Raw genomic sequence first — 15,021 nt, forward strand, 5'->3', positions numbered from 1 at the left:
AGTTCGTTTATGGGGCTCTGCACAAAAATGTACTTCTCTCTTTCACTCTTCCATGAAATTTGTAAACAACAAGGCCAGTAAAAGTCAAAATCCCATACAAAATCAAAACAGTGCAGAGGCCTATTGCAGATTGCAATTTTTTTTAGATTCGGTTATCCAGAGTAGAATAAAATAAAAATCGATACTCCGCAATATCGAGTCCAACCTGTATGTATGTTCTACCAAAACACCGCGTATGATCTTGATTTGTGTTCAACGTACATTTGCATCTACCTACACACTTAGAATAGAACACAGAATTCGGTAAAATAAATCACAGATTCTGAACTGTGAAATATGCTTTTACGGATTTATCTGTGGAACACAAATGTTTTCAATCGAACTGTCAAAAATTCACCGAACATGCTGTAAATGCGGAAAAATTACAGAATTCTGTTCAGCTTGAACATATCTTTCGGTGAAGATAGAAATTGTTTCTGCTTTCACCAAAAATCTGTGAAATCATTTGTCTGCCAGATTAACAACCGCTGCTTGAGTCCAAATTGATGATTTTTTCAAGCGAAGAAAGCTAAATAAAGTAAAAATCAGAGTGTCTTTTCAAAATGGAAAATAGTTTGGACTTCCAAAGAAAGTGAATGTGATTGATATTTTTGTGAGGGTCAAAATGCAATCTTATTGTATTCATTTGCAAGACCGTTAAATTTGCAGTGATCGACACCGGGGTGTCTGACTTCAGTTGCGTTATTCATTATGCATAGTTAGAGTAATGTAGGCGCTGCTTAGTGATGATTGGGATAATATCATATTACGAAAAATCCGAATAGAAACATTTTCCCTTTTCACAAAACATCTGTAAGAATACACCGAATCAATCGGTGAAATGCCAATTGAATAACAAATAAATAACCGTAAATCTGTGGAATTTCACCGAAAAGCTCAGTGAAACCTTCTGAAACAACTAACAATTCCACAGAATATCTGTACAAAATCACCGGACTATTCGGTGCTTTTGACAGATGCACTTTTTCAAGATTCACAGATCGTTCGGTGAAGTAAAAAATCACCGAACGGTTCACCGAAAAATCTGCTGTTGAGAATTCGGTGAAATTTCACAGAAATCTGTGATAAATTCTAAGTGTGTACCGACAAAATAATGCTTGGTTTGATCTAACAGTAGGTATGAGCCTATGCATACTATAAAACGTTTGACTTTTACTGTGCGCTCTGTCTTCAAATTGCCCGTGAGAGAGAGCGAGACAGCACCAACACACGGCGCACAGTAAAAGTCATGAGAACAAAAGACTTTATGGCACGTACAGAGGCTCATAATAGAGCTTGGGGTTCCCATGCTTGTCACATTCTACCTCATACCTTCGTTACGATCATTTGCGTGCTACTGCGTTTATCGGCTACTGTGTGACTAAGATGACGACTATATTGAATTTGCTAATTTCCATATTGATCATCATAGAGTTTTCCAATTGTGAGGGTAAGTTTTTATGGTGAAATTCTGGTCAAGACCTGTTTTTGAATGGTTTTATTCAGGTATTCCATGTACAACACCGACCAATCTCACCGGAAGGTGCGTCCCATTAGAAAAGTGCTTCAACCTGTACGCCGTCAAGCAACTGCGCCGGTCGTTGCCAGTCTCACAAGAAAACTACATCCGCAATGCAACGTGTAAGCTTGACGATTCGACCATGGGAGTTTGCTGTTCCATCGAAAAAGTCTTCGAATTGCCGAAAGAGTGTGGCGTGTCATCATCGAGCCGAATTGCCCACGGAAATAGAACGGAGGTGTTTGAGTTCCCATTCCAGCAACGAACTAGAGGGTAATTGCGGTGGATCGTTGATTAATGAACGATACGTCATTACGGCGGCGCATTGTCTGACGAAGGTATCCAGAGACCGCAGCCCGCGCAAACTGTATGTGATCATTCATTAAAAGGTGAAGTGATCTAACACTATCAGAGATTTTCATACTTTGTAGGGAATTTGTACGGCTAGGAGAGCACACGATCAGCACAAATCCAGATTGCGTTAACTACACCGAAGCGGGTGGCTATTTCGAACAGGACTGCGCGGGACCTGTAGAAGATGTTCGAGTCGAATCCTACATGGTACATTCGGATTATAACGGTACCTTTGGCGGTGACGATATTGGATTGGTTCGGCTGGCGGAAAGCATTGTCTTCAAACGTGAATACTTCATAGATTTTTGAAACCGCAGCATTTACCACGTGGTCCACGTCTTTCTTGCAGCTCACATCAAACCAATATGTCTACCCATGAGTGTGGACCTGAAGGACACTCTTCTGCCGCAGTACCAAGTTGCGGGTTGGGGTTACACGGATTCGTTGGAAAAATCGGACGTCCTCCAGAAAGCGTTGCTACCTCGAGTGGACCAGAAACAATGCCAAGCACGCTTCGAACCCTACCGGAAGAAGTACAACATAGCCATAAGTGAGAAGCACATTTGTGCTGGGTCCGTTAATTTGGTCGATGCCTGCGCGGGTGATTCCGGTGGACCGTTGATGTGGCAGGCTGACTACGAGGGTGGCCTTCCACGATACACACTGTTCGGAGTGGTTTCCTTCGGAGTGCAAACTTGTGGAACGATGGATTTGGAGTGGGAGCCTATCTAGAATGGATACTGGACAACATGGAAGCTTAAATGTAGTTTTGTTCAATGGTTTTAGGATTGCTTGCACTACAAGACTTAAAATAAACTGAGTATTAAAAAACTTAGCAAAGCAACGCAGCCAATTTTAATTTCCGAGTGAAGTTGAAGGAATTAATTATTGTCGTGCGGGACGACATTGAACCCCTGAAGGATTTCTTCGACCGCTCTTTTCGATGCATCTCATGACTAATATGAAAGTGAAAGAAACTAGTCTCTGACCATCGAGTGACTATTTATAACGTATTCTTGAAACTTCCATATTGTTTTCATTATTCAGGTATTGCTTTTCTGTAAAATTAATGGCTCAAAGTAACCCCCCACTAAAATAAAAAGTTTAAAGTCTTTGGAAAATCTAGGTATTTTACCTTCTTAATTCTAATTCTACTGCCAATGTCATAGTAGTTCATTCATTTATTTAAGGTGAAGGTAAATCGAAGCCAAACCTCAAATATGCAAGTGGAAAGGTAGTATGATACCTGGTCGACCTCAAGGAAAAAGGACAAAATACCACGAAAATTACAGCATCGAAACCCCATTATGAATCAAATTTTATTCAACACATCATTTACACAAATCTATGTTTTCGAAACAGAATTCCACAGCCGCTGTTTAGTGTTGGCGTTTCTCTTGTCCTGCGAGCTCACCGGATTCAAATGTGCTGCATCGACAATATCCCTGCAAACAAGCACGTTGAATGGGGATTCGCTTCCACATGTCTTGCATCTCAGTCACTTACCTAAACTCATCGTAATTCTTAGCGGCGTAAACGGCCCTCAGCTTCGCATCATTCCGTAGCTGGTACAGCTCATCGCCCTGGATTTTTTCCAGGCATTCGAGTTCCAATTTTTTAATGTCCGCCGCTCTCAACATTGTGAAAAACGTGAAAAATTTTGCGCTGGGAGGAAATAACAAACACCGAACGAGAATTGGTTACCATTGGTTACGCACCGACAAATGGGATATTAGTGTGGGACAATTTCTCGCTCCAATTCAATTCTCAGGTCCCATAATAACTGTGCCAAATTTTTAGCTCGATCGGTGAAACTAGGGTAAAAGCACCGGTTTTGGCCAGCCTAAGAGAAAATGTCAATAAAAATTAAATGGGAAGCCGTATTTATACTACAAATATGTCAAATGCAAGCTTTCATTCCATATTATGTGTGTAAAATATCAAAACTGAGCTAAAACCATTTTTTAGCTATGAAAATCCCGTTGGTCAATATAGGCCAACGGAACCAGTTTCGGCCAGTGATTTAACTTCGGTTCCTTAATTGGCCAATTGCATTGATTTCTCATGAGAGTGGCCAAATCAGGAGTGCCCTGGTGTAGGGGAGTTAAAATTATAAGGAAAATGAATTGTTTTTCTTGTGTTTTGAATCAATTTGGACGAGTAAATGAATGTAGCTCTATCATATGAATGTGATCTACTGAACACAAAAGGTTCCATGCTGATTGCTTATGTAATCCACTATGGCTACAACAGGCGTATGGCCAAAACCGGTGCTTCTACCCTATAATTTAGCGCCAACCATTCGAAGTTTGTACTATCACTGAGCTAACTGAATCGATCAATGCTATATGATGCGCAAATAATTTTGCGTCATGGAATTTCCGTATAGCTTTTACTTCAAGAATAAAAGATTCATAGGATATGGTGAAGCAAGGCCAGGATTCAGAGGCAAAAATAAGACAGTTTTTCCAGGTAAATGTTTCGGATGCGATGAATTTGGACATCGGCGATTCGAATGCCCCAAACAATCGGGAGAAAATTAGTAGAGCACATCTAGTTGAGCTACCAATAGATCGAGAAGTAGCGCTGATGATGAGAAGCAATGTCAGGAGAAAATGTACTGGAATGGATTATTGATAGTGGTGAATAACGAAGATTAATTGATATGGTCGCAGGTTTGTCTAAACCGGTGAAGATAGAATGCGCTAAGATTGAGAAACTATTACAGGGTGTCTACTCATTTATAGAAATGAAATTCCCTGAGATTTCCAGGTAAAATAAAAACAATCACAGTTTCTAGAAATTCTCTAAAATACATTAATGATTGACGAATAGTTCATCTAACATGACTAAAAATTCAAATATTTTTAAAAAAGTGCTTCAAAAAAAAAGATAAATTACAAAGTATTTTTGATCTTATTAACCCGTATAGGCCTGAGTGAAAGAAAAATTACTAAAACTCTCACCACTCAGCGAATACTAAAAGGATTTCAAATATTTTTTGGCAGTATACTCGTACACATATCTAGTTTCTTAAAGTGGTCAAAGAATCTTGGGAATGTTCATGTGGCCGGAGTTATTGCGATGAATCACTGGGTCAGGTCGGGGGACAAGGGTTTTGTGCTTCTGTGCCCCTGGAGGTAGGCACATTTCAAGTCAAAGATAATTTCTAAAGTCGGCTATAATGTGGCCATCAAGTAGTTTTAAGAAAAACGTATCTGCGTAAACCTTCTGATAATTGATTAAATTGAGTAATTATGTCAACTGAATTTGAACGATCTTACAAATGACCATTTTCGGGTCCCGGGATGCCTCAAATTTATGATAAAGTGCACAATTTGTATCCTCACATCCGTGTCCACCTTATGGGAACGCATTTTAGTGAACTATTATGTTCGATCTATAGCTACTTTTAGAGATTTGAAACGGTTCAGTACCTAAAAAACTAGAGCCGCATTAAGTTCGAGTGGCCGCTTCTGGTACGCTCTAAACGGTGCAAAACTATTCATTTATAATGTTCTGATATTCAACATGATTTATGAAATTAAAATGATTGCCATTGGTAATAAATAATGGTAACTTGGCATGTCTCAAAATATCGCATTTTTTTACCCGACTTGATCCAGTAACCCTCCGCAATAACTCCGGCTACAGGAGTATTCTCGAGTTTCTCTGGCCACTTCTAGAAACTAGATATGTGGGCCAGCACACTGACAAAAAATATTTGAATCCGTTAAGTATTCGCTGAGTGGTAAGGGTTTTAGTATTTTTGCTTTCACTCAGGCCTATACAGGTTAAACAAAAAAATATCAGTTTGTTCCAAGAACACCACAGTTTTTGTACGTTGCTTCACAAAACTCTTTGTTTTTCTTTAAAGGAATAAAATTCAATGTTTTCAATTCGATTCACAGTTTAAGAGACTATGTATTTTACACGTCAAAGTTGCCTTCTGAACATCTACATGTTAACTTTTTTGTACTTGACTAATATTGTATCTTGACGAAGTTTTGACTAACTGATATTTTGTATTGACTATATTGTAAAGTATGTTTAATAATTTTCGGGGCACTAATAAACTACGATGTTCATCTCGATGATAATGATGGATTTTTTATTTAGTAGTGAATATTCTGGTTGAATGTTAGAAATTTCTTGAAAATGCAAATGTTTCCGATAGTTTTGACATCATCGGCGGGATTATCAATTCTGACAATGTTTTGGATTATGTTGAATTTTCTTGATCACTATTAAAACTTATTAAAAGTGTGGTTGAGACCAACAGATTTTTACCATTTTTTTGCTGGGTATTATATCTGTTGAAATAACATTGATCATAATTAATTATCTTAAAGATATATCGTCTCGCTCAAACCTTTGTAGGGGTATGTGGTGAGACCATCATCATCATCATCATCATCTAAACGTGTAAACAACATTAGAAAAAAAATAAAAGAATTTCCACTAAACAAAATATTCTTATCAAATGATCTGAAACGGTCATTCATCTTAAAAATCAGATATGAAAAAAATAGTCTATTCGAACTAAAGGGGAAAACCTTTCCCTTAAAATGGGTTTCTGAATTATTGACATTTGCTATACACTCACAAAATATTTCTAGAGGGCGTTTAAGTTTTTTTTTTCAAAATTTTATTATTGGGGCAATCGCGTCTGGTAGCATTTGATCGTCTTGGAAATAGAATACCTCTTGCCTGATTAAAAAAAAAACAACAAATATTAACCAAAAAGCTACATGAATACAAAAAGAAACCCAACATGAACCACGTCATCAGATTTTGGTTCCTCATTTGAACGGACATTTCTCTAAGAATGATTTTAGGACTTTTTGGGAGTCCCTTGACATTATGACAAGTATAATTGCTTGTTTTACTATGGATTCTCCAACGATCTCTACAGGAGTTTGTTTTGCGATTTTTCAAGATTTTTTTTGAAGAAATTCTTCCAAGAATTTAGTTTTGAATACCTTCAAGAACTCAATCTGGAGTTTTTATGAGGTTAACCATAGGAACTGCTTCGTAGATTCCTCCAGGAGTCCCTCCAAAACCGTTGGAGAAATTTTCAAAGGAGTCCCATGTTCTCAAGAAATATATCCATTATTTTTTCCATTGATTCCCATAGGACTTTCTCCAACATTCCTGTTTAGAGCATCTTTAAAACTCATTCAGCAATTCCTGTTAGTTTTTTTTATTTACCAATGAAATCTAAAAAAAGTAGTCATTCTTCCAGAAATTTCTCCAGGGAAATTTCAAGGATTTGTTTCAGATTTTTAGGAGATTTTGAAAACAATGCGCTTGGAATTTTTAAAGAAAATTTTTGTTTGAGTTCTAAGTATGCTTTGATGAATTCCTACGAGAATCTGAAAAAAAACTGTATTCTTGATGAAATTCTTCTTAGGATTTTCTTGATAAAATGCTAATATAACTGAAAAAAAAACATCGAATCTCTGAATAATGTCCTACAAGACTTTTTGAAGAAATTTGGAAAGACTCCCTGGAAAAATAGGTATGGATAATTTGAAAAATACCTGTGAGAATAGCTGTAGTTTTAATAAATGTGAAACCTTGAATGAAGTTTTGTAGAATCAATGGAGTTTGGAAATATTATTCGAAAAAGTGTTAGAAAAGTGTTTGAATTACAGCAATAATAATTTGATGAAATGCTGGAAGAAATTTCTAGAGAAACTTAGTGAGGATAACATAGAATAATGCCTGAAGGAATTTTCGGAGCACTTTCTGAAAGTAATCGTTGCTGATTTTTTTTACAGAATACAGATAAAAAATGAAAAAATTGGCGTGTATACAATTGTTTTAGGGTTTCTTGGAAAAAATATCGAAGCTATAGAATGAATCTTTGGGGAAGATCTTTTTTAGGATATGGGGTAAATCTCATAGAAGTAACAACTAGAAAAATCGGTGAATGTGGAAAAACATCTGAAGAAAGTCCAGGGATAATCAACGCCATTTTTTTAGAGTGATCTATGTGAAAATCAATGGTGGTAAAATCTACGATTTTCTTGACAAAAATTGTTTGAGCATCCCTTGCTGCAAACATGCTGGTAGCATCCCTGGAGAAGTTCATAAAGATATTCCAGAAAGAATCACTAGAATACCTGAAGCATTTTTTGAAATTTCCTCCAGAACTTGTGAAGTCGAAAAACATTTATGTTATCAATTTGGAATGTTTTCAACCAAGTTTCATATGCTAATGAACGACACCCAACCGTAAATGGGAACTATACTTCTCCTGAATCTTAAGTTTTGCATCCTTATCTAAACATGTTTTATGTTGGATAAATAAAAATCGTTATAAGAATTTGAGGACTGAACATCTCTAGTAGCGTCTTGACAACATTTTTATGACACAGAATGGACATATTCTACCGTGTATTACTGATTCAAATTAACTTCCCTTAATACTCTAGGGGCCCAGATAGCCGTAGCGGTAAACGCGCAGCTATTCAGCATGACCATGCTGAGGGTCGTGGGTTCGAATCCCACTGGTCGAGGATCTTTTCGTAAAGGAAATTTTCTCGATTCCCAGGGCATAGAGTATCTTCGTACCTGCCACACGATATACACATGCAAAAATGGTCAATTGGCATAGAAAGCTCTCAGTTAATAACTGTGGAAGTGCTCATAAGAACACTAAGCTGAGAAGCAGGCTTTGTCCCAGTTGGGACGTAACGCCAGAAAGAAGAAGAAGAATACTGTCGAAATTCCCTAAGAATTCCAGGTTTTTCCATGTTACATAAAATTCCCAGATAATTCCAGGTTATCCAGGTTTTTCCAGGTAACAGACACCCTGTATTACATTTAGTATTGTAGAAGTTGTTTACGTCACGAACCTCAAGTTTAACCTGTTATGATTGAGGAAGTTTGTAAAAAATGAAAAAAAAGTTAATTTTCAAGCAGAAAAAGCGGTAATAATGCAAGGCAACCGTATAGTGGGAAATGCCGAAGTTTGTGGAAATTTGTAATACTTTCAAAAGTGCAAACTGAGGAAAGATGCTGCCCTGGTTACGAAATACAAAACTGAAATACAAACCGTTCTATGGCTCCAAATATATGGACACAATGGATTGAAGAACCTAGAAAATCTAATTTTTTCATCATTTCAAATATTGCGCTGAATTGTAAACAGCACATGTGACGGAGCGCATGAGACCGCATTGAGACACATCTCAAGAAAACCAAAAATGGGCTCACAATGTACAGCGCACCCGTGCGCTAGCAAGCAATGAGCATCCTGCACCTACATGTTCGTTGCATGATTTTGTTTCATAATATCGCGCATTCTCTGTTTCTGTAACGGATTCACAGATCCCATCAAAATACTCTGATTGGGTCGCCCTAACCAGAACGAAAAAGTAGAAATTTAGCGTGACATAATTTGTGTACCATCCCGAAGAGGTGTATATGGCAGTACCAGAGGAAGTTTCCCGACTATGGGCACATAACAAAATTTTATCAGCGTATGTTATAATGATATAAAGATTTTATCGAACATAGGTTTTTACAAACATGATGCAGGATATTGTTAAAATAAGGTGACCAGACGTCCTGCGTTTCACGGGACAGCGCAATTTTCAACATGATACCGTTTTGATTCATATTACGGACAGCTTCAAATTCCGGACATTCTACTTTGTATGGGAAACATTTCACGCGAAATGTTTCAATTTTTGCTGTTCAAAAGTTCTGAATTTCAAGGCTTATTTTAGTAAGCTTTTTCCATAAATATCTTTGAAAATTTATAATGCCCAACTACCTTAGATGTCTCTTTGGTGGTTTAACGATTTCGATTGATGATTTGACTGTTTCATTAATGATTATCATGAGCTGTCCGGAATTCGATTCAAAGTGTCCGGAATATGAGGCAAAAGTGAGGAAGCGTCCGGAATAAGAATCATGAAAAGGCCACACATTTTGATTTATTTAAAATTATTGAAGTTGCGGAAGCGTATTCTTCACCCACCGTTCGAAAGTAAAGGGCTTCCGACGCTCGATAGCGCTAAGGAATCATACAGAATGATTTATTTTGTATGCTCTATGCTGGGTTATATTTCCCTGAGTCCTTAAGTGTCCGTAATATGAATCAAAACGGTATTACAGCGTCAAATCAAACAATTAGACTGAGCATTAAGATCATGATATAGACCTAAAATGTTTGTAGAATACACATCCAATACGAATAATGTTTGATTGTGAATGAGATCTGAAAAGTTGTATGAATTGTAACATAAATATAACAAAATATAAAAACATATCAAACTTGACTATAATTGTTGATTCGAAGTATCAAAACTATAAGACTGTCTGTGTACGGGATAACACATTCAGTTACGAGTTTTTTTATCATTTATATGAAAATTCTCACATAACTTTATGTTTGAAGCAATAGACAGAAAAATGTATGTTTTCATATCTTCTTCTTTCTGACGATACGTCCCAACTGGGACAAAGCCTGCTTCTCAGCTTAGTGTTATTATGAGCACTTCCACAGTTATTACCCAACTAACAATTCAGAGCCACAAACAAGCATGCATGTTTAATCATTGTTCAATAATGGTAATGGCAGCTGAATAAAAAAATTGCTCTATAAAGAGCTGAGAAGGTGCTTTTTTAACACAAACTTAGATCAACGCTGAACTATGCATTAGAATGAACAAAAGTTGAATCGCCACTTATTAAACGTTTCCAAAGATTCTCATTCGACTAGTCAAGATTGTTCTACAAATGAGCTGAACAAGACATGTTTCCCCCAATTAAAAAGCCAATATTCCACTAAACAAATGTATATGTGTAAAAGGATATTCAGAAGACGAACTAACATTTTACTTGCGTCGCACTTCAGCTATTCCCACATGTTTAACATAAGCATGAAAAAGAGCTGAATAAGTATCTTATAAAATCCTAATTCAGCTTCAGTATATTATAAGAACAGTTGATCCAATAGAGGCCAAAATGACGATTAACAAACACATTGTTCAGCAATAAATAAGCCTTGTAAAAGCGATCACACTATAACTAAATTTCATAAAATGGACAAAATATCCGAAATTCGTGTTGAGTTCCGAATTTCAAAGCTGAAATAGCTGTTCAGAAAATAAACATGGTCAGTCTCCAGAAATGCAGAATTATTGTGAAAAACAAAAATATACATTTAAGCGAAGTATTCCGAGTAGGAGCAAAGTACTGACAAACAAAGCGTGATATTGACTTGATTGACATAAGAGATACAATATCTGATGACAATATCAAAATTTTGTTCCTGGAACTTCTAAACCTATGAAAAATTTTATGTACACAGATCTAATGAATAGTTCGCAGCTATTGGTAAAATCTTGCAGAATCTAAATATGACATGCCAATTTTGTTCTAGTAGTTTATTTTAGATATCATTTCCAGATATTTTATATCATATATCTATCAAGTTAATATCACTTTTAGCTATCCATATTATATTTTCTATTGTTAATGTTTTTTCGTACAAGAAAAATGGAAATTTCTTTGGCAGAATTGATTAAATAAATTTCTATAGCCAGCTACATTTGAAATGACATTTCTTCACAACTGAATAAATACTGCGCTCTAAGAAAAATGATTTTCTTGGCCATTTCTGAAAATAAAAATCGCATTAAGATATTCGAATATTTTTCTATTCAGGTGGGTTCTGAGGACTGACCCTTCAAATGATTCAAATATATTCATACAGAGAACTTTTACTTCAATGCATATGTAATAGGTTTATGAAAAATGCAAAAAAAAAAATAATCAAACTATAATTTATAGAATTATTTAAGTTAATTAATCAGTTTTGAACAAACTAAAACTTATTATGAAATTAGATTAATCATTTCAGACTGCTTTTACTTTGTGTAAATAAACATTATTTTGACCAACATCGACATAAATTTTCTCACTGTGCGCTAAAAATAGCCGACTGAACTCAGCTTGGATCAGCACTAAACAGCAGCTGAATAATATGCTTGTTCAGTTGTAGATTAGCGTACCATGTGTTGATTAGACGTTGTCGAATAGAAGCTCGAACATGGTCAATGTTCAGCTATGAGAAGTTTATATTTTGCACTGGACGGTATAATCGGTATATATCGGACGGTATAAAGATGGCAAGGCATACCGCTGACGATTGGAAGGGTTCGAGTTCGAATCCAATATATAGGCGATTTTTAAATAAGATTGTTATAATATCATAATAATAGTGCACACTACATTTATAAAGTGCCTAGAAAAATATTTTTTTTTGTTTTTATTAGTCTTTAATTATTTTTAGACCAGCCGTATAAAAGCTGAACTAAATGCTTGTAAAACGTTTTTAAAGCTGAAAAATAAAGTTGGTATTCAACGACAAAGTTTCTCCAAATTTGTGTGAACAATGCTTTTACAAAGGTTGGCCATGGAAATTATTCAAATGATATAAAACATGATGCTGGATAGAACTGACATAATGGTGTTTGTTAAATGAGTGAATGTTAGTTGGGTAACTGAGAGCTTTCTTTGCCGATTGACCATTTTTGCATGTGTATATCGTGTGGCAGGTACGAAGATACTCTATGCCCTGGGAATCGAGAAAATTTCCTTTACGAAAAGATCCTCGACTAGCGGGATTTGAACCCACAACCCTCAGCATGGTCATGCTGAATAGCTGCGCGTTTACCGCTACGGCTATCTAGGCTGTTTTCATATAAAACAAGCAATTTCAAATTGGGCTTATAGCACAACAAGGCAATTTTCAATCACTTGCAATTCAGTCAATCATTAAATTGAGATAATAACAATTTGTTACCGCTTGGTTTAAGAAACCCAAAAGACTTTTCCTTCATACTCCCCCAAACGTAGGTATTTATGTTTATTATAAAATTGTTAAAAATAAACAAATAAAATATATTCATTTAATACAACATATTAGGTTATATTTTTTTAAATATTTTCTTCGAATAACGGTGCCCAACAAAATTATATTCTGATAAAATTTGATTTTATTCTTGTTATGAGCCTCTAGCCGGGTTCAGCTATGAGAGGAGAAGTACACCGTGTCCAATATATTCTCATACACTTTTTCTTTTCTTTGGTATAACTTTACTGAATGTAGGATAATCCAATGTTGTAGTATTTCATTGTAGTCTGGTAGTATTATACTAACGTAGAATAGCTTGTTTTATGAATAAGAAAAAAATAATTGCTATGATAAGTGATGAAATGTCCATTGAAGTCGTGTTTTGCACTTAAAATGAATTTTTGTTCATATTGGTCTGGTTAACAATGTGAAAATCAGAGCATTCACAAAAAAGTTTCAGAAACTTTAAGTTAATCATATTGCGTTTTGAATAGATAAATATTGATAAAATTTGATAAATATATGTGCGATAACTGCAGATTGAAATTGGGCTCTGCCTATGAGCGTGCCGCTGGAAATATTTTTCGTAAATTCTTAAGTTGATGAAATAAGTTTATAATTGATATATTTCCAAAATATTTCCTTTAGTGAATCAGTATTATAACCACTTTAAAAAAAATATTATCACTAATGATGTCAGTTAAACAAGCGCAAAGTAATGTTATCTCGAATTTGTATGAGAATATACTGGACACGGTGTATGTCTACTAAAACGTTCTTTGTATGGCCTAAAATAATCTCCAAGGTGCTGGAACAAGCATTTGAATGAATTTTTGACTGGACTTGGCATTCGTCGTTCCCGCAATGATCACTGTCTGTACCTACATGTGTTAAAGAAGCAACTGAAAATGCTGTATGCTTGGTAATATATGTTGATGATCGCTACTTGCTGGAAAAAAAAAAATAGGAAACTTTAAGAGGCATTCAAGAAAAACTAAAACATGAATTCGAGATGGAACACTGTAATCTTGTCAAGACACCAGCTGAAGTTAACCTAAATTTGAAGAATCCACATCGAGAGCTTATTGGCGGTTTAAGGCTCAAGAATCCATCATTCAATCATCAGCAATCATCAAAAATGAAAAACCAACTAAAACTACAATTTTAATGCTGATAAGTACAAGTAGTAGTAACAGACGGAATGTACCATTATCAACATTAAAAATGCATATTTATCATACCAGAGGCGTAATCAGGTTGAAAACTCGTGGGTACAGTTTTATAATAACCTAGATTTTTTGTATGTTGATTTTCGACCGCTTGACACTATTCCCACGTTTACCACGAAAATGGAAAGATCCAGTCGTGTGGATAGGAAGGCCAAACATAAGGGCAATGTTAACAATGAAGAATATAAAGAAATACTGTTTCTACTGATAAGGGAAGAAAACGATATGGCTTATGGGTGATTCTATTGGCTATTTTTTGAACTACACAAAATATGAAAGAGCATAAGTATGTATTTATATGATTTGAAAGTGTTGCAAGTGTTGGCATCAGGGCCGTACATTTTCATTTCATTGAAAGCATTTTCAGTCCCCAACTGAATGACTCAAGCTTGCCTTTCAGTTGAAACGAAACTGTTTCGTTACAATCCCACAAACCTTTCCTTTCATCACAGCAAGCGTACACTGAAACAAGCGTTGCAGTAATGAGAACAATGAACAAGGGGTGGATCACTCTTGATGCATTTGATGTATCAGAGGATATGAATGCATTCGAATGCATTTAAATGTACGCATGCTTTTACCAAATCATGGATTGCTACTTCAGTTGACTGTTATCTTTGTTGAAGTGTCAAACTAGTCCCACCAAGCTTAGGTGATAGGTTTGTTAGACTTTGAAGGCGGAGCTCACAACACTTTTGATCCTGCAGTCTCTTTCACTTATTGGAAAATCGCATATCGGCGTGGAGTAGAAGATTTTAATGATGGAATTCTGAAGCACTTCGTGGACATTTTATTTTGTCCAGTCACAGACTTGCATTAAATTTATTGTTCGTTGTTTCAGATTTGAACGCCAGCACGATGGAAATTCATAGGTTGAGAGAAATATGATGGTAGCAGATTTCTTGACAGAGGACTGCAAGTGAAGATCTATTACACGAAGATTGTTTATCCAAGATCCAATAAATCCCTGGATTGCAAGAAAACAGAACACAAATTAAAATCAA

At 35.8% G+C, this 15,021-nt stretch overlaps 2 protein-coding genes across 2 annotated transcripts; one reads left to right on the forward strand and one right to left on the reverse strand.

Moving 5' to 3' along the window:
* Positions 1-1,332: 1,332 nt before the first annotated feature.
* Positions 1,333-2,756, forward strand: LOC5577657 (melanization protease 1). Its single transcript, XM_021838636.1, is given in 5 exon segments — positions 1,333-1,489; positions 1,546-1,829; positions 1,831-1,925; positions 1,990-2,198; positions 2,262-2,756. Coding segments are annotated over 5 exon segments (1,035 nt in total). The 5' UTR covers positions 1,333-1,425; the 3' UTR covers positions 2,645-2,756.
* A 442-nt stretch (positions 2,757-3,198) lies between these two features.
* LOC110674687 (coiled-coil domain-containing protein 103) lies at positions 3,199-3,693 on the reverse strand. The gene is made up of 2 exons (XM_021838733.1): positions 3,419-3,693; positions 3,199-3,357 (listed from the first exon to the last, which is right to left on the reverse strand). Exons 1-2 carry the CDS (start codon positions 3,550-3,552, stop codon positions 3,258-3,260), a joined length of 234 nt encoding a protein of 77 aa, XP_021694425.1. The 5' UTR covers positions 3,553-3,693; the 3' UTR covers positions 3,199-3,257.
* Between the last annotated feature and the right edge of the window lie 11,328 nt (positions 3,694-15,021).

Source organism: Aedes aegypti, chromosome 1 (assembly GCF_002204515.2).
Source record: "Aedes aegypti strain LVP_AGWG chromosome 1, AaegL5.0 Primary Assembly, whole genome shotgun sequence".
Classification (NCBI taxonomy): domain Eukaryota; kingdom Metazoa; phylum Arthropoda; class Insecta; order Diptera; family Culicidae; genus Aedes; species Aedes aegypti.

Excerpts from the sequence above, each read along its gene's own strand:
- LOC110674687 (XM_021838733.1), bottom strand. The coding sequence starts at position 3,552 with ATGTTGAGAGCGGCGGACATTAAAAAATTGGAACTCGAATGCCTGGAA. Across the intron at positions 3,358-3,418 it reads AAGAATTACGATGAGTTTAG|GGATATTGTCGATGCAGCAC; the intron begins GTAAGTGACTGA and ends GCTTGTTTGCAG.